The 24,118-nt window shown below is 36.6% G+C and overlaps 1 protein-coding gene across 3 annotated transcripts in view; it reads left to right on the top strand.

Annotated features, from left to right (window-relative positions):
- The window catches only part of CCSER2 (coiled-coil serine rich protein 2), a 68,329-nt gene that overhangs the window by 19,457 nt on the left and 24,754 nt on the right, over positions 1-24,118 (top strand). For all 3 annotated transcript variants that reach the window (XM_084290071.1, XM_084290072.1, XM_084290073.1), the window contains exons 4-6: positions 12,537-12,627; positions 15,779-15,941; positions 16,615-16,810. In XM_084290071.1, the coding sequence (XP_084146197.1) occupies positions 12,537-12,627; positions 15,779-15,941; positions 16,615-16,810 (450 nt within the window). The remainder of the gene's footprint in view (positions 1-12,536; positions 12,628-15,778; positions 15,942-16,614; positions 16,811-24,118) is intronic.

The raw sequence follows: 24,118 nt of genomic DNA, 5'->3' as shown, positions 1-24,118 counted from the left end.
ATTTTCATCTGAATTTTCATCCTAAGTAAGGGAAACATCAATAATACATCTTGTGTTCATACTTGTTTTTTAAGAGAGACTGCACTCTGAAATGTTTGTTGAATTGCATTTTAGTGGGAGTCCTGTTTTTTTTGTTTTTTTTTTTTTTTTTCCTGTGCTTGTTACTGTTGGCAGAAAGGATGAGATTTAGAGTGTTTTTTTTTTTTTTTTTTTTTTTGTTTAGCCTACAAATTAAACACTCATCACTTTTAGTCTTAAGATGTAGCAGAATTTCTCATAGAGTTCTTAGTTCTGAAGAATCGTGATGTTGGGTGGGTTAGTATAAGCTTTTGTTCTCTGTTGTTGCTGCTTCTGTCTGAAGGCACTGAGTATAAAGGCAGCTTAAAAAAACCCTGAAGGTCGTGAGAATAATTATTGTGATTAGGCAGCATATGTTGATGTTTTGATTGCTAGGAGGTGTATGATCAAATTGTGCTTTTTCTGTCCTCTAGTATTGTGAAGGTGAAAGCAGTAAATCTTTGTCAAAATCCAACTGATAAGAGTCTTTTAAGCTAATATCAGCCTGACTGCCCCTGGGAAGTATTGCTTCTGGGGAAGTCTGAAGCAGATAGGTGGTTCTGGAGTTTCCCTGGCTTTAGGCTGGTGTGAGTAGGAGCAGTGTGAGCCTTTGTGATGCTTGGGATTCCAGCAGTACATCTGAATTACTCATAATAAGATGGTAAATATTGGCAGTGTTTAGTCATCTGTTTGCCATCTATAGCATCAACAAATGTATAGATGGCAGTGTAGACCTTGTTGGGTAGTCAAATGAGAAGTGGTTTGGCCTATTTGCCTAGGGTGGTGTTAATTAGGTCTGTGGAATGATAATGAGAGTGGTAAGACTTCATTTCATATACAGTAGTCTACTTGACTACATGAACCTTGCTGAATTTTTTGCTTTCATTTATTTTTGTCTGGAAATAATATACATATAAACAGAACGGATGAAAACATGGGTCCTACCTGGAGTCTCATCGCCCCTTTCCTTAACAGAAAACAAAGTACTATTTTGCTGTAGCAAGGCTTGTTTGAGTTGTTCTGTGCTATCCATTGTATTAACTAGACACGTGAGAAACATAATCTTTAGTATGTGTTTGTTTGAGTAAAGCTTTGTTGTTTGTTTGTTTGTTTGTTTTTTGAAGTTTAAAGCTCTTATTTACATTGAGAATAGGATAGATAATCCAAGCAAGGGTCCCTGTATTATTATGAGGTATTACTACTTTTAAAAGACGCTACAATATTCTACCATACAGGGGTCTGCAAGAAGTAAAAATTCAAGATAAAATTTTTCGATTAGCATTTTTAATGCCTCTAGAGAGTAAGTTGTTTCTTTTTTTCCTCTTTCAAAGAAATTTCATTTGCACTAATAGGTTTAGAAAACTTGTGTTTTCTTTATTATCAGGTTGTACGAAGACCCTCTCTTAGACAGAGATCCAATCCTCTGGCCTTTTGTTATAAGAGGCTTTAGTAACTGTGTATGTCTCTGCTATCTGAATTTTTACTGAACTAAAGCTGGTATTTGGGGTATACACCAAGTGAGCATCAATTTAGTGACAAGGATATAGGATTATGGAACAATAATTGAAATCCGTCTTGAAGAGACAGATGGGTTTTAGCTGCTTTGCTTAGAATTTAATTGCTCTTGGGATGAAATCTAGATCTTAGTGGAATGAATCTGCTTTGTCATTTATCAGTGTGGCTAGAGTTTCAGCCACAGAGTCTGAAATGGTTACATTTTTCTCAGCTTCCTAGCATATTTTTGAAATCTCATGATACTTTTTTTTCCCCTCTGATTGCAGCTTGGGAAAGGGAGATTCTGAACTAGTTTCTGAGACTGGCATGGCTTATTGTTCTAGAGGCACAGATACTCACTGAAATATGCTGTTCAAATGTATGTACTTCTTAACTACAGAAAAGATGAGCTTGCTAAAATAACATTGTGTAATGTTCAGTCTGTGGTGCTTGCTATTTTCTTACAGTAGTTTTAGTTACTTAAAAGTAATTGAGTTTTTAAAATCATTTCCTTCTCTCAATGACTAAACTTTAAATGACAGTCTGATGTACCAGATGAGTACTTTGGTATATAGGAATTGAGACTTGTAGTATGCATACTTCCAACACGTTCACTATTAAAGAGCCAAGTGTTCGAAGTATTGTCTTCTACCCGTTTCTGCTTTTAGTTGTACATCCTTTCTAATGGGATAGTGCCAAATCCATAGTTGCTGTTCTGGACTTTGGATTTTGGATTACTTTGCTACAGCTGTAAGCTTACTTGTGCTTGTATTTTTATTAAGGTGGTGTACTAGTATGGAATAAAAAGGCTATTCAGATAGACGAGAGTTCTTTAAGTAGTATTTGGATGGCTTCAATGAGGTTTGAACCCCATAAACTTTACCATGTGTGAGAAGGTGTTTTTTTTCCTCAGTGTGTGGTGTTTGTTTTATTTTTTTTATTTGGATATATGTCATACTAATATAGAGTTACTGAATTATTCTAAACACTACAAATTTTTAATGCTTATTCCAAATAGGTGAATAATGAGTCTCCATACCGTGCTAGCAGCACTGTGTAAGATCCATTGGAAGAATTTTCAAGACAGAGACCTTCTGAACTAATAGTAATGTTTACAGACTTAAATGCAATTTAAATAGTATGCTGAGAGTGAGAAGTGGTTACATCGTGATATTTTTCATCAGAAGCAGTTGTTGAAATAATGAAGCATTCAGTACAGAGTATTCAGAAATTCTTGTGCTTCATTTTCACTTTTTAACAGGAGATAATGGGAACTAAATATCTATATTTTCTTCATATATAGACACTTGTTTTTTGAGATGCTTTAGAAAGAAGATCTTTTGAAATGAGGTCTTGAGGGGCAAACTAGTTATAAGAAGCACACGAGAAGATTCCATCTAATGAACTAATTTAAACTTGGTTCCTTTTTCTGCTTTTCATGCTGCAAGTGAAGTGTCTAAGATTTTAAGAAGCTGAAGGTAAATTTAAAAAAAACTTTGAAATTAACTGCTTCAACATAAAAACTGTGTTCATAGGAAAGAATATATGCATATTTTTTTTTATTGAAACAAAGACTCTTAAATGTGTTTAGATTTTCATGGTATCTTCATGTAAGCCATTACTGAAATCTGTAGATTTATAAAATCTGAAGCTTTTATCTCCCATTCCTGTATTTGCTTTTCTGTGTGCAAATTGGTGTTAAAATGCTCCATCTCTGTTATCAGAGATGTTCCAGTTAGGAAATACTTACACACCACTCAGCTCTTCCCCTACTCCCCCATGTAAGAGACAGGATCAACCAAAAAATTTTGTCCACTGATACACTGAGCATCCTTGCAGGTAGTATATAAAATAGCTAGCTTTGTGACCTGGAAGTAGAGGAACTCCAGCCACTGATCTGCAACACTTCGTGACCTTAAATAAGTCTTCATCTTATTTTTCTTTCTTTGGAATGATGGATGAATTAAAAATGAATAATTTTAATTAACGTTATCATCAGTGTATATTACATTATCAATGTATTTGTACTTCCTGCTCAGGTTCAGGTGGATCAAGAGGAAGGGTTTCTTATGATTTATTCCCAGTGTTTCACAGCTTTGATTTGAGCTGTGGGGGAATGTGCTGGTGTGGCCTCTTCCTGGACCCCATCCTGTCTCTTTGCTTTACTATAGTAGTATCGTTTGGGTTTTGAAGGACACAGTCCTTTTTGTCACCAAAAGATGTTGCCTAACGTGGCTGTGAGCTCCCAGTCATTTTGGTCTTTGCTGCTGCTGCCAATTTATCTGGTCACTGTCGTGGTACAACTGGACCACGGAGGAGGAAATCAAGCAACTTTGCTCTGTAGCAATTCAAATAAAAATTAGGCTTCATCGCATCAGTGTAATGAGACTGCAAGTATAATGCCAGCATACTGGTACTATAGGTAGTGCTGGATACTTGGCAATGTGCTGTACTTCTTTCTACTGTTTCCCTCTGGGCCCAGCACACTGGAGGCAGTTCTTGTGGAGAGAATTGTAGTGTGTGTAGCATCACTAATGTGGAATGGCAGTTTGGAGTTTTATATCTTCTGCTTCTGCTCAGGGAATTTTCGATTGTTGCATTTAGCACCAAAGAAATCCTGTCTTGCAAGGCAGATTAGGTAATCCATTGGTCTTTCATACTGCTTTACCCGAAAGCATGACTGTTGGGTTTCTAGGTCAAGATATTTTTTATTTTTTTTTTTTTGACAGAGACATCGGAGTAGCCTGGGAAGTCTTTTATGAGATTTTAGCTTTTACTAATGTATTTTAGGTAATGACAAACACCGTGTCTGAATTTTACTTCTGATAGAAAAATGTTTCTTGGAATTACCTTACCTTGATAAGCTGGTATTTCTGCTTAGAGCGTCGTTATGAAAGAGCTTCAGCAGTTTTACTTAAATGCATAGTGGTTCAGACCTCCTGCTCAGAAACACAGAGAATCAGGGACTGGGATATCATACAAATGTCAGCCTGGGAAGGCATTTTTCACTGGCATGTGTTTGTGTGCCACAAATGTGAAGCTGGTGTTGCTGTTAACCTTACCACCTTAAGCAGAGGTTGCATGTATATCTGAGCTCTTCTGGAACTGAGGATTCTCTTGAATTGTCATGTTCTAACTTTATAACTTTAATTAGATTGATATAATTGATATTTGGAGAAGACTTAAGCGTACAGCTTTCTGATCTCAGAAGATTCAGAAAGGCTAGAGAAGTGTTCCCTTCTTTGCATTTAGTTTCAATTTGAGAAGATAGCGCTTCTGGACATAGTAAATCAGGGTGAGAGCATCCTTCATCAATGTGTCCCCAGTTAAGCTTTTAGTAAACTGTGCAAGTGCGATGTAAAATTGCTGGTAATACAGATTTAAGAGTACCTGCTTGTTTCAGTGCGTTTTGCTAGCAGTGATCCTTGCCCACTTGTTCAGGCGTGTTTGCTGACAGTCAGTTTTCTGCTTGTGGCGTAGATAAATGTCATGGAGGTAGGGACTGACTTCAGAGGCGCTGCCTTCTGAGAGAAAATAGCTGCTGTCTGCCCTCCCACCACCACTCCAGTCTTCAGCTTCAGAGCTTAATTGTTACAGCAACGGGAGGTAGTGAGAAACTGCACTGCTTACTGAGATGGCATTTCTGTCTGTGTCTTGGGTGATGTGCATGTCCCTGCTGTCAAATGTTATTAAGAGGTTATATGACTGTGTTACAGTGCACAAATCTCTTGTGGTGTTGCTTTGAGAGGTATGACATTTTGTGAACAAGCTTTTATGGCAAATTACCTTTTTTTTCCTTTGGGATAAAAAGGTATATATGGCTTTGAGAGCTGTATGATGCAGAATTGACACAGTAAATCTTCTCATCCTGTTTTGGTTGGTGAAATCAAGGAAGGCAACTTCTCTCGTGCTCCTGTCTTTCATTTGTGGTGGCCATTAATGACAGCTTTGATTTTGTATGGTGGGGAGAGAGAGCAGCAGATGTGTTGAGTGCAATATAATAATAAATACTGGTAGAAATTAGTACTACTTTTAATTCATAAGCTTAAAGTGAGGTTTCCAGTATGAGTTTGCAGCTGCATATGCAGTGTAGTATTTTTAGTTAGTTTATAGCAATTCCTTGTTGATGTTTTTCTTTGTTCTACCAACTGGCATCAGTTTTCTATAAGGGAACTTCAGAAGTACTCTAGTGTGCTTCAGTTAATTGTATTGCTGTCTTTTTTTCAAGTATCACACATTGTTTTCATTGCTCCTAGGAAATCTTGAAACAGGTAGGCATGTGCTCAAAGAACAGTACAGTCTTAATTTTGGTGTACCTCTGGTGTTTTTTGTCAGTGCAAACAAGAAAATCACTTAAGAGTATACCAAATGAATTGAGAGGAATCTAACTGGGTTTCTGAACACTGACAGATAACTTGATAGAAAACACATGGATTGGCACACAGTTTCCTTTTCTTTTTTTTTTTTTTTTTTTTTTTTTAACCTGAAGCTGTGTCCCAGTAAGTTATAAGAACACTGGTGTTGAATCTTCTTGTGACTGACTTTCAGTTACAAACCATCAAACTTTGAGGAAGGGCTGTATCTTCTACGTATTAGGGTCAATTATGTTTGTAGTATGTGCAAATCTGGTCTCTCTGGATGAAATGTGCACACCCATTTCCAGTCTTACTGTCTCCACAGTTCTAAAGACATGATGCACAGTTCATTTAAAGACTGGTCAAAATAGGTTTAATAAAAATATTTGATGTTTTTGTTCTTTTTTTTTTTTTTTAAATTAGAAACAACTCTATTCAGTAACCTGTATAAGAACACACAAATGCTGTGTAAAAAGTCATATTCAGTTCACATGGAAATTCTAGCTAGGGCATAACTAAAACTCAGTATACAGAAGAAACTTAATTGATCTCCTGGTAGCTACCTTGCCCATGGTATTCTTCTAAATTCAGATTGTTTCGATTTCATTATCGACTGGGAGTTGTTTGAGGCCTGAAGTTATTTTTATATAGCTCTTTTATTATAACTGAATTGCCAAATTAAACTGGATTGTTCTTGGTATTTCATGTTACGTGTTTTTCAAGTTCACCGCTGATGCTTGTGCCTAAGAAAAGGCAGTAAAACCAATTTCAAAAGCATTTGGAGAGCTGAAGCATATTGGTGTGTCTCTACTGATCCCTAGAAAAGAGCAGTAGACCGACCCATCATACAGGATGTCTGGTAACCTGGAAGTCCTGAGGTAACAAACTACTTAAATTGTAGTTCCTCCTGATCCTCAAGGCCTTCTGCTCACCATACTCATGTTGGCTGTACCTCGCAGCTCTAATACAAGTGTAAGTCAGTGGAGAGAACATCATCATTCATAGTGGCTTTTGCCCTTTAAGAGTTTAAGTAAAAAATACATATTGCATCATGATGTAAAACGGTCCATTATTTGTACATTAACTGCAAGTAACTTCAGAAGTAATGCTGAACTTCTGCTATTGGCAGACTTTTCTGGAAGCAGAAGCAATGAGTAGAAAGGATCAGATATTGCCTATGTTCATTACACTTAATGTTGATGTCTTTCTGTTACTGTGCTCTAAAGTGAATCAAACCAAAACTGGAATTACAAAACATTCTTAACCGTTGTTGGAATTCCGCAGAAAGAAGGTCAGACTGTTTTTCCCTCCTGGTGTGTTTTTGTAGATTCATTACTGGGGGCTAGATGGCAGTAAAGGAACGCTTTTTGTGGCTGTGGGATTTCACTTGTGCTGCATGCTTGGTTAGTGCTATTGCTTATGAATTGGTAAAATCTCAACAGAACAGTTAATATTTCACAGAATCACAGAATTTTCTAGGTTGGAAGAGACCTCAAGGTCATCGAGTCCAACCTCCAACCTAACGCTAACAGTCCCCACTAAACCATCAGGTTTTCTTTTTCTTTCCCTTTGTGCTCTTGAACTTTTTCTTTTTTTTTTTTTATATGTTCTAGCATATAATTAAAATAATTAAGCAGCAAGCCTAGCTACTCTTTGAGAAATAGTGGATAGTAACTTAACCTAATAATTATTTCCTATCTGCGTTCTGTAAACCTAGATAGAACATACAATGCCCTTATAAAAATGTTTTCAAAGAGGAATATATCATTATTTAAGACTAATATCCAATAGTTAAAATGTCTTGGGTATTCAGAACAAAGGTCCTGTTGCATTTGTTGTCTTGGCAACACTCCCTAATGGAGCATGAACAAAATGATAAAACACTTGTTTGGATGTTGGGCTTAATTATCCCTAATATGACTTGCAGCATACAACATTTAAAATAGCTCCTTTCCTACCCTGTTCTTGGTATCTTGCAGAACTCTAGCCTTTCTCTCTGGCGTACCGGAAGGATTACTGATATATTTTTTTTAAAAATGTGTATATATATTTGTATACGGTCTTGCATATAATGAGTAAGTAATTTTAGAAAAACTGAGGTATTATATGTAAAAGAAAATCTACTCTAAATTTTTCTTTGAGGAAAAGAATACTTTTCACTTTCTTTAGTGATGCTTGCTGTCACCAAGAATTCAAATTGGAGGAATGATTGCAAAGGCTTCAGTTCACCTTCTCTGTTAAGGTTTTTGGAGCTAAAACTAAATTTTGCTATTTGCAAAATAGCAAAATATAGTTCTGTTTTGATGCTGCAAATGTGAAGACTCCCATTTCTGGATGAATTAAACGAATAACTGACTTGAAACAATTACTTACTTCTTAGAGCCTTATACATTAGACTGGAAATTTAGTTTCCTGTCCCAGAATCCTTCTACATTATCTGTTGTTTCAAGAGTGTTTTTTGAGAACTTTGATTACTGTTTCCTCCTGTGTGATATGAAGCAAAATCAATATTACTGAATTTGTAGTAATGTATCCATTGCTACAGAATCAGACTCATGTTAAAACCCATATTGCGCAGCACCTGTATTGTTCGCTGTTCTGCTAACACAGACACCGATGTTTCTGTTTAAATAGTCTCTCTTTGGTAGTAGACAAAGAATGGAGTTGACGTCTGACCAGGATATCTGACTTCTCTTTCTTTTGTGGAATGTGACAAGCGCACCTGTCTGCTTTAAATGATTTAGGGACTTTGGCAAGCTGCTTTTTTGAAGTTTACAGGGAAGTACATTGTAATGCTAACAGGTGTTAGTTGTTTAGCATTTTTTGTAAGACTTGGTTGGTGTCCTGCATGTGAAACTTTTAAAGATATTTTCCTTATACTGTTCTGTCTTTTAAGTAATTAGTAACTCCAGTATTTTGAGGGTTATGGTAGAAATTTGTTCAGAGGACTTTTAATTTACGCAGTTTGTATGTCTTCATAGGCTGTAATATCTTGAGAATCTAGTCTTGTGAAATTAAAAAAAAAAAAAAAAAAAAAAAAAGTTCAGTGGGAAGGGACCTCTGAAGGTCAGAGACCAACTGCCTGACCACTTCGGGGCTCACCCAAAGTTACAGCCTCTTGAATGCTGATAGGCATGGGGCACCAACCACCTCTCTGGGCAGCCTGTTCTGGTGTTTGTCTAACCCCTCGTAAGTTTTTCCTGATGTTCACTCTGAGCCTTCCCTGGCAGCACTTTGAACCATTCCTGTGTGTCCTGTCACTGGATACCAGGGAGAAAAGAGGAGCGCCTCCCTCTCCACTTCCCATCCTTGGGGAGTTGCAGAGAGCAACAAGGTCACCTTTCAGCCTCCTTTTCTCCAGGCTAGTCAACCTGAGTGCCCATCCTCTCCTCACAGGAGATGCCCTCCAGCCCTTTTACCAGCTTTGCCCTCCTCTGGATGCTTTTAAGGACCTTAATGTCCTTTTTAAATTGTGGAGCCCAGAACCGCGTGCAGTATTCCAGGTGAGGCTGCACCCAGGCTAAATAGAGCAGGAGAATCGCCTCTTTTGACCAGCTGCTATCCACCTTTATAATGCATTATTCTTCTCAATGATACAAACCAAGTAGGATTATTCCCTTAATGGAACTCTTAGTACTTGCTAAAACATGTAATAATCTATAGGGTTGTAGCTGGTGTAGTTGGGAGAATTTCTACATCCTGTTCAAGGCAGAACTTGATGCTAGCAGCTGTTGAGCACTCTCAGCAACGTTACTGCCTTGTAGTTAAATTCCTTACACAGCAGTGAGAATAACCGAAGCCTGTAAATGGAGGTTTATATGTGCAAACTTGCTGATGAAACCTGAAGCGTATCTTGTAACTATTTCAAGATGACATTAATAGCAGTTCATCTCCTGTTATCTTTCCTACCTAGATAACAGTCGGAAATGCTCAAAGGGAACTCACATGGGGTCCAGATACTGCGAAGACTTCATAGTCAGATTTTGTTTTCTAGCGTGGAGTTGCCTCAGTGCGGTTCAGGAATGTATAATTAGGGAAACATAATGAAATGTGCTGTTGACAGAGAAGTATGTTTGGCATCTCAAATGCTGACCTTTTCTGACATCATTAGGCTTCTGAAGCTCTGGTACAGGGATAGCAAAGTGGCTTATCTGGGTTTATTAGTTAACACTCTGACATACTATTTTTTTTTTTATTGTACTTTAAAATGCATTTGCATGGTAATGGCAATGTTTTCAACTTTCTTAAGCATTTGTGGCCACTGCTCAACTAATTTGTCATGTTCATTAAGGTTCCCACAGTAGGGAAAAATGGTGCTTCTTCGTACTAATTTTGAAGATCAAAGCATGGCATAGAAGCAATTTATCAACTAACAAACTGAATTTGCCTCTCCAACACCTACATTTTACGAAATTGCTTAAAAAATACACGTTGCTTAAAAACATTTGAGTTCCTGGAAAAATGTAAATTAATGGATATAAAAATAAGAGAACATCTGCAGTCTGTTCCCCTGAACGGTAAATCTGCATTTTGTTTAAATTACTTGCAATTTCTGAAAGCTTTTCTCTAGTAATTTATTATTCAGTCTAGTAATTTATTATTCAGTGTCCTGATATTCTGTGCTTTTCTTCTCTTCTTTCCCTGTATTTTCTTCTCGTCTTTTCCTGTAAGTACTTAGAATGACATATGTAAGCAGTATTATTCAGGTAGGACTTCTAGAATATAACAAAACGAGGTGGTTTTGTCTCAAGTATTCAACTGTCCCTTGATATTGCTCATATTTTATGAAGTGAATGTTAACTTTTTGTTTCATATCCTCTCTCCAATGTCAAGAAACGCATTTCCCTGCAGAAATGGAGAATGTTTATTGTTCTGTCAAGAAAAAAATCTTAAAATATCCTTAGCTTTTTCCACTATTTGTAATAAAATAGAGGAGTACATTGTGAACACTATAGGAATACTGAAGAAGAACAGTTGGGTCAGCAGGTTAGCGATGCTTGTCAATGTTATTTGTTTCTGACATCTCTGACAGAGCAAATCTAACATGATTAGCTGGCGAAGGGATAGCTTTCCAATTGAATACAGTTTTTGCAGTGTATTGATAGTCTGTGTACTAGTATGCAGTTAAGTGTTTACTGATATCTGCAACACCCAGTGAGAAGTAATTAGCAAAACACTACCTTAATAGTTTTCAGTATTGGTCCTGTGAATCATCGTTAGACGTAGCTGCTAAAGCTAAGAAAAATCTGCAGTTCTGTGCTTGGAAAAGAAGCAGATGTGAAACGTCTGAATCTAATCCTAGGCCTTAAAGCTATGACTTCTATTTGTGGGATTTCAGAAAATACAGATCAAGAGCTTTAGAGCTGTGTAACCATTAACAATTTCCTTAGACCTGCTTTGTATTATGATCACTTGGTACTAATAAGTTTATCTATCTTTGAACAATCAAGTGAGAGAGGCTGTGTTCTCTAATCAAGTGCCGCATTTTGTCTGACATAGCTTTCCAGCAGCATGTTGCTAGCAGCATCTGGCTACTCCAACAGAATATTCTGCAGCCTTGACCTCTTGAGGTTTTTTTGTACTGTTGGTGTTCTTAAAGGAAGAGAGGTTAGTTAATCTCTGTCTCTTTCACTATCAGTTGACTTTGCTCTCACTGCAGTTGTTTTCCTCTAATATACCTGACTAATTTTTTGAATGGAGTATTGGTACTAATGTTACTGCATTTTTGTGTTATTATCTTTCTTACAAACAAAACATCGTGTTGTGTAACTTTAGAAACAGCTTTATATAAGCACATTTTTAAAGACAAAAGGCAGCAGCACTTGGTACTGATAATTACATATTTTAAATTTTGTTGGCCGAAAAAGCTGCTGGGAGCTGTAAGTTCTTGTCAGAACCTTGGGACTATTCCAATCTCTGGCTGACAAAACATGTTAAGGGATATAGGTGTTCTCCTCCTTCTGTTCCACACTAAAACATGCTTAAAAGCCAGAAGCATGATTAGGTACTATTTCTCAGCTCGTTAAACAGTTAAGTTTCTTGTTTTTTTCTGAAGTGCTAGGTGCCTTTGGTAACATTAAGAATGGAGAGGCCTCTAGGCCTCTATATTCCTTCGTTTTAGAGGGGCAGTATTTGTCCTGAGTCTGGCTTTGGCTATTATTTATGCTGAAATATAGCAACAAAGTAAATCTGAATCTGAAGATATAGGTCCCTAACCCACCCCTTTCATTTCCATGGCATGATGATCTTTTGATCAGTGTGACGTGAGAGCTGAAACAAGGTGATTTAACATCTTCTCGCAAACTTGTCTTTGAATCCTAAGTAAAATAATTTAGTTTTACAATGGAGGCAGAATATTAATAAATAAGAAAATCTTGGGAGCATTCCATAGGTACAAAGCAGAAAACTGTTTAAATCCATCCGTTACTGTACCAGATCAGTAGGAAGGTTGTTAGTTTGTGTAGACAGTCTCAGATAAGGCTGATCTTGTCTCAAAAGAGAGGAAGCTGCTGACAACATCAGATATGTATACAGAAGAGATGTAACAAAGCTTTGCAATCAACTCTTTATGGCACTGGAATAAATGAGGTATCATGAAAACAGCTCCATCTGCCATTTTCTTTCTTGTAGGATATCTTGAATAATCTTGATTCATGTGATCTTGAAGATGATGATCTCATGCTTGATGTGGACCTGCCTGAGGACCCACCTCATGACAAAGGTTAGTAAAGTAGCCAAGCAATCTTACTGTGAAACCACGTTATGGGTTTAAGATATTTCTGGATTTCGTTGTTCTAACTTCTGCCTTAATAAGATGCACGCTTTCAATTGGTTTTTATTTAGGCAACTTTCTTTTCTGAAATGTAGAAATTAATACAACTCCTACACTTGAATTCTAATGTTAGAAATTTACTGCCTTTTTATTAAAAAGGAAAAGCAAAACCAACCCAAACTAAACAAACGTTGTTGCAGACTGTTTCTTTAAACTGTGTGTACAATAAGCTTTGAAATTGAAGGTTAGTACTTTGGTTTCATTTTCAGATATAGCTGAAGTATGTTGCTGGAGTGATATTTTCAGCTTTGACAGCATAATTCTTCTTGAGATGGTTGTCATTTTGTGGAAGGAAGAATTATTTCCTAATATATTTTATACGCTTTAGGGTAACAGCAGCCTTAAGTCTTAAGATGCAGTATTTTGAGGAGTCTATTATGCGCTCGTTGTCTGTGAGAATGCTGTCAACCTTTTCATGGGGAAGACAGATGCCACTAACATAATAAAAAATTCATAATAGAAATTTAGACCAGGATTAACTGGGTCAGGCAAATTAATGCCACGCTTCTTCAAATTCTAGCCTCCTTTGAGGCATTTGGTTTTGGTCATTCCAACTTAATAACAATTGTCACGGGCTGTGAGAATTGTGTCAATACCTTCAGATGAACAGAAATGTTGGATGTGGACCACAGTCATGTCCTACCCTGTCCAAACAGGCACTGAAAGAAAAAAGCTTTGCCTGTTTTGTGTACTGTTCAACTATGTGATGAAGTAAGGGGTAATTCAGTTGCTTTGACAGTATGTTTGAGTTCTTTGGATGAAGATTCATACAGGTATGATAGCTATGAAGCCAAATTAACAATAAAATAAATAGTCTGCCACCTACAAAAGCAGTGGCATATATGAAGTGCAATACTTAACCTTTTAAATCTCAGTAATTTTTCCAAAGTACTTGTGTGAAAGGTGCTTATTGATGACTATTACTGCTGTGCTGCTAGTCAACTTTTCAACTCAGACATTTAAGTTTCTTTTTAATTTCCTGGACTGAATAACAAACCAAGCATATGTGATAACTCACAGTGCTTGTGGTCACGCACTAAGCATTCTTTCAATAATGGTAATTGGTATCCTGTTGGAAAAACTAAGAAACAATTGTAAGGGATAGATCAATTTTTTTTAGGTGTTTTTTTTTTTTTTTTTTTTAAGAGCCACGTAGCGTATCTGCATCAGTAATTTCATTTCAAACTAATTTAAAAAATGTTCAAAATGCGTGCATTTTAAAGGAGAATGTTTGCCTCACAAAAAAAAGTTAGCTTGCTATTTAATCTGGCTATGGGTGAAATACTGTGTTTACTTCAGTGCTTTCTGAATTGCATCAGTATAATCTGTACTCATATTGCTACAGCAAGTATCTGTAGTGTTCACATAGCTGGAGTGTGTCTTGTGACTGCAGCAATCTGTGATGTTTAAGCTGGTGGTTCAGGTGGAGAAACTATTGCTGTTCGGGATCGATTTCAGATAATTACTTCTGTTCTAGGCATTTTTTTCCATAGGTTTCCATATAAAATTAATGTGGAATGAATTGGGTATCTCTGCTATAATCACCTCACTGATAAAAATCCAGTGATTTCAAAATAAGCTCTAAAAAGAGGAAATCAGACGTCATCTCGTGCTTCCCCTTAAGCAAACATGACTAACCACCAGTGAAGTTTGTTCTTTGCTAGTATCCGTATGGTTTTCATTCCGTGTCTCAATTTATTTTCCAAAGCTGTGTATCATAACTACCAACAAACTTACTGAGGGCTTATTTCGAGCTGACCCGTTTGAGCTTTCATGCAGTGTGAGCTGTGGAAATATGCCTCTAAAGGAAAACAAATCTTTTGTTATTTTAGCTGTACAAGTTATTTTCTTACATCAACATTCGGTTATTGAACTAGTTGATTACAACTGGAATCGGAGATAAGAGTATTATAATACCTAGCAGCACTTTTTGCCAACCTTATTTCCGCACTTGTGTGCAGCTTCACTGATGTCAGCCTTTTAAGACTTTCCCAGATCCGCGGAAACTCTCCTTGTTTCGTTTTGGAGTGGAGGATGCCGCTTGGACACTATTTATAGCAGCAGTTCTAGTTCAACAAGTATGCAGTGAGTGAGGATGGCAGTCTTAAATCACAGGGTAAAACTGGGCTGCCTTCCCACCAACACGCAGGCTGGGAGCTCGGCAGGAAGGAAGGCCTGTTTATGAGCGTCTCATGCGCAGCTATGTCTGAGTAGGCAGCCGAGCAAAACAATGTCCTCTTGTATAGGTTTATTCTTCTAGCAAAGGGCTGACAATGTGAGGAAAAGCCGGTTGGGTAAGTGAAGGGGACGGTGCGATGGCAGAATAGCAGTTTAGGACTTTTTCACCGTGCCTGACTGCACGGGCAGCAGTTGTTTTGGCTTTGTTTCTAGTGGTTTATAAGCTGTTGCCAAATATAGCACTTGTTTGCTTCAGAAGTTTGTGGAATTTGCTTTGCTTTACAGAAGTTAGTGTTTTAAAGAGATTTTGTTTGCTTGTTTTATGTTTTTTTGTCCAGGTAAATAAAGATTAAAATTCTTTGAAGTTTGATCACAAGACAGATGACTAGAGTGAGAGAGATATGTAATTTAAGTACTGAAACTAGTCTTTTTTTGTAATGAAGTTCTGGCATTTTTCTAAAATACAATCTTTGTGTTTGTTTTGTTCTAACTTTTTAAAATCCTGAAGATACTAAGAAAGAAAAGAACATGTTTCTTTTATTCTGTTTTCTTTCCCTATAGCCTTGTCTCTTCCAAGTGATTTTCTTCTTAGACCTGAAATATTGTTAAGGCTGAGCTCTGTAGTTTCTGCTTCAGGTTACTTTTATTCTTGTAAGAAGTTTTATATGCTAGTAAAAACCTGAGTTCATTGCAGCAGTCTGGATACTTCTAAAAATGCTGTCTTTTTTTTTTTTTTTTTTTTGGCTGTTTTAGAAAAAAAAAACAGAACTGATTTTGTATTGCATTATCAGCACATAGTAAATATTGTTCCCAAGACCATGTAATACAATTTTTTTTATTTTTTTTACTTTACCCTCTGTAGAGGAATGTGAAAATATGAGCCGTTATGATAGACAAGACAGAAATGCTAGACAACATCCGGAAGGATTCTGGAAAAGAGCACCACAACAACGATGGAATGCACAGGATCACTATCATCTCGGCCATACTGAGCACTATATTCATGGCAAAAATGATTTGAACAGGTAAAGACTTTAGCTGCCTTTACCCCCATTAAAATACTATGATGGGAACTCCCTTTCATATCAAAGGTGTCAAGTGATAATAAGACATTTGCAGAGTAGTTGTATGTTATTGAATAGCATTGTCTGAGTGGGAGCATCCCTTAGATTTGTAATGATTTCTTTGTAAAACTATTTTGTCGTGGGTTTTTAATTAAAATACAAGTGTTTTGCCTTGAGCTGGAACGTACTTGGAAATGTTCTGATTTACTAGTTGTCTTTATAGGATACTGTAAATGGCTTGCTTATGTTACTGTATGTATTCCATGGGGAAATAATAATGTCTTATTACTTGCACGTTTTAAATTTGCAGGTTTTTTCCTTACCAATTTGTTTTTAAAATACATGTGATCTTGTACCTTGTACAGGCTATAGCTTGCATGGCTGAGTTTAGAAACCATGATGAGCAAACTGATTTTAGGGTACTGTAGATGTTGGTCTGTGGATTTGTGCAAGTGGGAAGGAAAGTGAAATAGCATTGGCATTTTCTGATTTATTTTCCTCTGTATACCACAGTATGTAACTATAGGCTATGTTATATAATAATTTATTTTACTAAATGCTTCCTAGCTCTAATTTGTCATCCCTGTGTGTGAGTATGCATGTAGATACATATATGTATATATTTTTTAATCAGGGGATCAAACTCCCTAGAGTCTCCTGTTGGTCACTTTGAAAGCTATGGGGCACCCAATTGTTACCAGGCTCCTAGACAGCTGGTGGGCTTACCGGAGAATACTGTGATGCTCGACGAAGTGACGCTTCGGCACATGGTCCAAGACTGTACAGCTGTGAAAACTCAGTTATTGAAATTGGAAAGATTACTACACCAGGTAAGCTGTTTAAATGGAACAAAAGCCAAAGAGTATGGTGGGGAGTTGTCTCAGTTGGTTTGTCATCTGGCCTTATTAAACTGTTTTCATTTTCTTCATACATTGATTTAGTATTTAAGAGTGCACTTTTTGCTCTGTAAAACAGTAATTTTTTGCCTTTTCAGCACTTTACTGAATGCAAAAACATTACGTATTAGTATTCTGTTCCTCCGTGGTAATAATGGTAAATTAAATCAGTGGATGTGAAGACAGGCTTTTATTTAATCAAGTCCTAGAAGGCTAGGAGTAATGAATAAATAAAAATCTATCACATTGAACAAGCTTGCATTCAGCAAGTCAATGGCTATAGCTTCTTCCTTTTAAAACAAACAAACAAAAATAATAATAAAAAAAACCTTTCCCCTCCTTTTCATCATTTATCGGTGTTTCAGCAAGAAGCTTAGCACATCCTGCTAGGTCATCTCTATTGGAAGTACTAGAACTTAACCTTTCCAGTGTGTTGTCATAAGTTTTTAAGGAGCCTTTTCAATTTAACCTCAAAAATCGGCAAATTGTTGGGAGTTCATAAGCTGCTGGATCATTCTGCAAAAGTATAAGATTTCAGCTGCAAAAATCCCTTAGTCTTTAAATACATGGAAATCTATAGGACTTCCTCTTTGGATGCATTTACAGATCAGCATGTAAAAGTGTGCATGATGTTTTCTTTAATATTAGGATTATGGTGGTTGTTTCCTAACAGCATAATGTAATAGAAACAACTTTGTGCCTTAGAAGTAAGACACTAAGACAAAGCACGACAAAACAAAAGCATATCAGTCTTGGGGCTAATTGAAGGATATGACTCTGCCTTTTAGAAATGTGAATATTTGCTTCCTATGGTAACAGAACACTGGAGATGTTTTTCCACTGACAAAATCAGAAATACTATTGTACAAAGTGTCACAGAGGGAGGATGTGTTCTTAAAGCCTAAGTGGGAGCAGTAGGCTGCATACGCTGTGCCTCCCCAACAGCCTCGAGCGAGTGATTAGTACCTGAGATAACAGGGAACTTCTTGGCCAGAGCTCTTAATGCATTTAACACAAGGGCAATTAAATAACTAGACAAATGATCTGTATACTTGTAGCTCATTGTGTAAAGGTGTGCAAGTTATAGCCAAAGAGCACGTGGCCTTGCAGAATGTTGCATTTTAAATCTTGTCCTAGTTTATAATAGTCAGAGTTCTCTGAAAAGTGTTAAAAGATGAGCCTTGCATCAAGCCTTGTTTTTTTTTTTTTTTTAAAAAAAAAAAAAAAATTACAAAAGAGACAAGTAGCTACTCCTAAGGTGTATGTTCTTTAAAATTATTTGCTTCTCTAGTTAAAAACTTGGTTTGTTTTGTAATAATGTCAATGAATAAAAATATTTCATTTTTTTGCTTCATTAAGAAAAACAAATATAACTTTGAAAACATTACATGAACTTTAGCAGTCTCAACACTGAACTAGGACTTGATCTCAGTCAGGCTTATATAACAGGCTGCTTCTTAAAATATGTGAAAAGGCAAGATGCAGAGTGAGAGCTCCTTTCAAACACTAGCTTTAGTAAAGGAAGCAGAAGTTATTTCTTTGCTTCACCTATATTTACACAATTGAAATATGTATTTAATGTATATTAATGTATTAATGAAATATATACATTTAAATATATATAAATGTTACCTTTTTTGAGTTATTTCAGCAATAGTTCTCATTTGGGTGAGAGTAGAAGCATAGCCAGGTTTCAGGTGTGAGGAGTAGTTGTTTTTTTGTGTGTTTTTTTTGTTTGTTTTTTTTTTAAGGCAAGATGTAAATAGACTCAGACGTTTATCTAACCAACTGTGGCATGCCTTGCTACAGCAGGCAGCACATAATGAATGTATACCTAGCAGTCTCCTGGGGAGACTGGAGGTGCTGTACTGGATTCACTGCTGCGGCTGTAGCTGACATAACCGTATCGAAAGTATTGTCAAGTAACAGCTGCAGCAGCATGGGATTTGTGTTGAATTTGGAGTTCTACCTAGAAAAATAACTACTTATTAGAGTAGTCTGGCCTTGTCTGAACTCTGTGAGCAGGATAACAATGCCAGCAGTACACATGCTGTCTACTTGCTTCTCGCATACTGCCATCATTGTGTCTTAAATCAAACAGTGAAATAGAGAATAAGGGTCTATCTCATGCAGGAGTTTGGAAATTTTCACCATGGTAAGCGTAAACTTCTGATTCTCCAGTAATGTTATACCAGCTTGTATGGAGAATACACCCTCTTTTTGCACTACATGTGATTGTAATTATTTATGGAGAGATGCTGAGATACTGGTGCATGTTCTCACTTAAAATTTAACTGAAACACTTTTTTGTTGTAAGCAGTCTTTAATTAATGTGTAAATGTTAATGCCTATTAAATATTGATTAAGAGTTCATCTGCATGCTTAATAGTAAATGTTTTATTTTGATCTTAAAGATTACTTCCTTCCTCATCTTCCTCCTCAATTTCTTAAATTTGTTGCTCTAGTTTGAGCGAAACTCATGTGTTAGAGCTTCCTTACTTAAATAAGGATTGTATTATTTAAGAAGCACTGGAGCCTTTGATCTAAGGAAGGACTGGCCTTGCTCTGTAGTAATTCCTCTCAAGAATGGCATCAAAGATTGCTACTCAACTTGTCTTATCTCAAATAAGCACTTATGTTTTAAGGAGGACTAAAACATGAAGCAGGCTACAGAACTGTAAGATCTGTGAAGCCCTTTTCTGGAGTAGGCAAGGCTTATAAAAATGCTTCTTTCCAAATTAATTTCCTTTCTATTCAGGAAAGCTGTTTTTCAAGCACAGATCTTCATTGTAGCATCAGATATGACTATCTGAAGCATATGAAGATGCATGAATGGAAAGATAAAATCTGTAGTGCAAAACTGTTAAATGTGTCTATTTTTGCTGAGGGATAAGTTTCATATGTCACGTGAGTTCCTTTGAAATGTGTTGCTCTTTTCTCTTACATCTGCACTTACTTGTATGTTTTTCTTAACTCTGAAGTAGTTCATCTCATTGATTTAACTTTTTGACAATTGCATGTATGTCAGCAACTGATTGGACTGTTCCTGAAAATGCACGTAAAAGATGTTTTTTCTTGGAAGCACTTTTTTTTTTTTTTTTTTTTTTTTTTTTTTTTTAGGAATCTTGTGACCTCTGAACATCACTTGTGTGATGGCTTCGTGATTATTCTGAAATGTTAACATCTTAACCATTATCTGAATTTAGGAATTTTTACTTTTTATAAAAGCAATAATTGTCTAGTTAAAAGATAGTCATGAGGTTAAAAAAAAAAAAAAAAATATATATATATATATATATATATATATGTATATATATATAAATATTTCTCTGTTAAAATGGTTTATAGGAACTTAGTTAATATGACATACCAGATCTTCCAAAGAATCTTAAAAAGATGTTTAGATGGAGTTTGGAATTTTAAGATGATCATTAATGGATTTTGTGTCACCTTGAGAAAGAAACAAGTAGTTCATTAATATTTTGCTATACTTTGGCTGTTCTCCGAAATAAATTCCTAGCTGGAACATGCTACTGTCATGGAAACGTGGGGATTACTTCCCTGTTACTATTCAGCAGGGGAACTGCAGAATTTACTGGAGCCTGTCATTCTTTGCCTTCTGTGTGTATTTTGAGACTGTAAGCTTTTCTAAGAGACATGAAAAAAAGTATGGGGCACTGGTAATATCTGCTCGTTACTGCTCTAGGCTTGTGCGTATAGGGAACTGGTGATGATTACCATTTATATACCCTGCAGCCTCTTATTGCTAATATACATGGAACATAAGCAGTTATGTGTAGTCACTAGAAATGACAACAGAAAAAATGTAGGAGTGTTTTGAGACCTTTGTTACATTTGCAGAAACCTTGCGCTCAAATCTGTTTCAGGATGCATAGTCTGTATCACGTAGCAGACTTTCCGTTTGCCAAGTGAATTTTAAAGGATCCATCCAAATGCTTATCTGCTAACTCTTCTCTGAAGTCATTGCTTTCTATGGTACAGGAAAATAGATTACAAACGGCATTGGTAGAATAAGACCTTCATCTAACTTCAAACATTTTGTCAATATAGTACTCTGTAGGGAAAAAAAAGTGCTGGTTGGAATTCGCAGGATTTAGAACACAGCCCAAAATGTAGCATTGCTAATTTTATTTTTATTACTCTTTTCTGGGGGCACGATGGAAGCATGGGCGGAAGAGTAATAGTCAGAGCTTTCAGCTTCATCACAGCAGGGACTGAATTGAAAACAAAGAAAATAAATGCAGGGAGCTGAGATTGAGAAACTAATGCAAGGCATACTCCAAAGCCTCAAGTAATTTTAAATACGTTTAATCATGCTATATTATGATAAAGTGTAGTGCGAAGGTGATCAATAAGCTGAATAATAGTAGATGGTTAGGCAGACTGGTTTAAATGAAACCAAGTCTAGCCTGGGTTCAGCCTGTTGAAGGAATAAACTGAAATTTGGTGAGGGGCCACTCAGAGAGAAATGAAATAGAATATATTAGGAGTCTGTGAGAATTGGTGGCCAACCAGAGAGTGAAGATGATGGGGCAGATTTTGTATGTTGTTGTAAGAAATACTTGTGTTTCCTGAACTGCCAATGGAAGAAGGAACTGCTTTGCTTTCATGGTTAAAATGAGGTTGCACCAAGTAAGATGTGCCCCTAGGTTGACAAGGTCTGAACAAACTTCAGAAAGCTGTGGCTAAGGCCAGTTCACCAGTTTAATAAAAGTACCGTACTAGATGATTAGGAGTCTGTCTTGAAGTAGGCACGGGTGCAGTTTTGGGAATTACAGGCTGCTGCCCTTCAGGCAGATATGAAGCTTGTTGAAGCGGTTTAAATGCAGCGTGCTCTAACTCAGGGCGCTGACGGGTGGGAATTCACAAGCCCTGTTGGGTAAAGTGATTCCTTGTAACCTGTTCGAATTTTGTCAGTAGATGAAGGAAAATTAATTGTTTGCTTACACTTGAAGACAATTTTACGACCAGTTTCCTTTCCTAAACACAACTTCTATTTCTGGATGTGTCTCGCACCATCTCCTGCATGCCCTGAATCACCTGTAGCTCCGGCCAAAACACAACTTGCAGGCTTGTGCGGGGCTTCACCAGTGCTAGGAAGACACTGGGTGGATTTGTGGAAGAGGAGCCAATTGGCTATTCCTGTGTGCTGCATTGGCCAAGAGCTGCCTTTCTCACCCACTTCCTACTCTGTTAAATAACTGGTGGTAAGCTGTGGGGTTTGGAGTAAGGGTTCATGCTGCTGCTGACTTGTGCAGTCGGAATGCCCTTTAGGGGAAGGGCAGGTATAGTGCTTCGGAGGCTTGTTTGGTGGCCTTTTTTTTTTTAGGATAGATTTTTTTTAGTCCTGATGCAACTGAAACTGCTTGAAAGAAACAAAACCAAAGTAGTATTCAAGGTAGCAAATAAAGAAATGGTATATCTTAGGCTTAAACTGTTGGTTGTTAGCTGTTGGGCTGTCATTATAACAGTGTTTGACAGTGGAAATGGAAACTGTGACGTTCATGGTAATATTTCAATACGACTACAGTCAAACACACAGGAAAATGTTAAGTAGTAAGTCGGTGAATAGCACCCTCTACTTGCTGAACACTTGGTGTGTTTTCTGCTTGCACCTTTGCAAAAATGCTCAACTGGCAAATGAGGCTCTTCAAGTGAGCAATTTGTAGTGTAGAGAACTTGGAATCATCCCTACTCCTTGTAGGAATTAAAGGCTAGAACTTGATTAAAGCTTTAAAAAATGTTCATTACTTTTCAGCTTCTTCATGAGTTTTAGCTGTTGGAACACTCAGTTCTCAAGATGAAATTATTACATCATTGGTAGCATGTTAGCTTAAAATCCTGCATGTTAAAACATAGCTTGTGTTGTTAAGATCCACAAGACAATTGCTGAAAATGCGTTTGATTGGATTTATTTTTAATAGAAGAATCTAAAATATGTTAGTATACTGAAAACAACTATTCTCTTTAAACGTGGAGCTCATTTTCCTGTAATGCAATATGGAAGACTTCTTCTGAGAGGATCTCCTTTGCCCTCTCACCTCTGCTCTTTCAGAAGTTCCATGTTTTCTGCACTTTGCATGTGCATTTAACTAAAAACAAACCTGCAAGTAACATCATGCAGAGAAATACAAAAATATTGTTAAAGAGGCTGTAACATTTATTCGTACTTGTTTTCGAAAAGTTAGCGGTCAAGGTTTTTTCAGAACAACCTTTTAGTCTGAATATTCTTAATGCTTGAAGGAAATTTGTGTGTTTATTCCACCACTTTTACGCGTTTAGTTTAAGTAGTTATTAATGAATTAAGGATTTTTTAAAAATCTTGCTGTTGAATTTTATAAACCACTTAAAATATATCTTGAAGCATGCGATGACCCCCAGTTTATGACATAGGGACCAAACAAAAATGGCCACAAGCTGCAGTGTGTGCTGTTGACCCAAGTCCAGCAGAAAGTGTCCAGTAAACATGATTGAACTAAAAATCAGTATAGAAAGGTAGTGATTCAAATGCATTGCTGATACAGCATCAAGAAAAGGAGGCTAAACTGATGGGTCACTGCAACGTTATGTGGTAGATACTTAAAAGAGAGCACACCTGATTGAGCAGTGCATGCAAATACATGCATAAATTTATATCAGGTTCAAAAATGAATCTCTAACTAAAGACCTGTTCCTACATAGCTATTTAAATGTGAATATTACAGCATTATTTCTCTGTCAATTTACACACTAAAGGCTATTTTCACACCTGAAGTGACAGTAATGTTTAAAACCAACTGTAACAGGAAAGCCAAAATGTATGTTTTTTGTTGGTGTGTTGCAATGTTTAAAATTTAGGAAATAGTTACAAACATTACCATTTTGTCCTTCTAATGCTGCAGCTTTACAAAAGCAGTCGTGTGCTGAAGAAATAAAAATGCTTTATTTTTGCTTATATTTTCAAACAACTTATTTTTTAATGCCTTTGGTAAGCATTTGTTCTTGATATGTTGCTGGATTTGCAAGCATCTTTTATATTTGCACAAATGAGACCAGTCCAACTGTTTTAAATGTATGTTTATGGTATAATTATGTATTGTGTTGTTGGAGGGGGGAAAAAACAAAAAACAACACGAGCCAGTAGCTTTCTATATTGGTAATTGCAACGTGGTGATAAGCTTTTTAAAAAGTTCGTCATCATAATTTTACCTAGGGGTTAAAATTATATGCTCTCTCCAAGTT

The sequence above is a fragment of the Netta rufina genome, assembly GCF_964035555.1.
Source record: "Netta rufina genome assembly, chromosome: 7".
Classification (NCBI taxonomy): Eukaryota; Metazoa; Chordata; class Aves; order Anseriformes; family Anatidae; genus Netta; species Netta rufina.
Note: the sequence above shows the minus strand (reverse complement) of the source record. Positions and strands in the feature narration are given on the sequence as shown.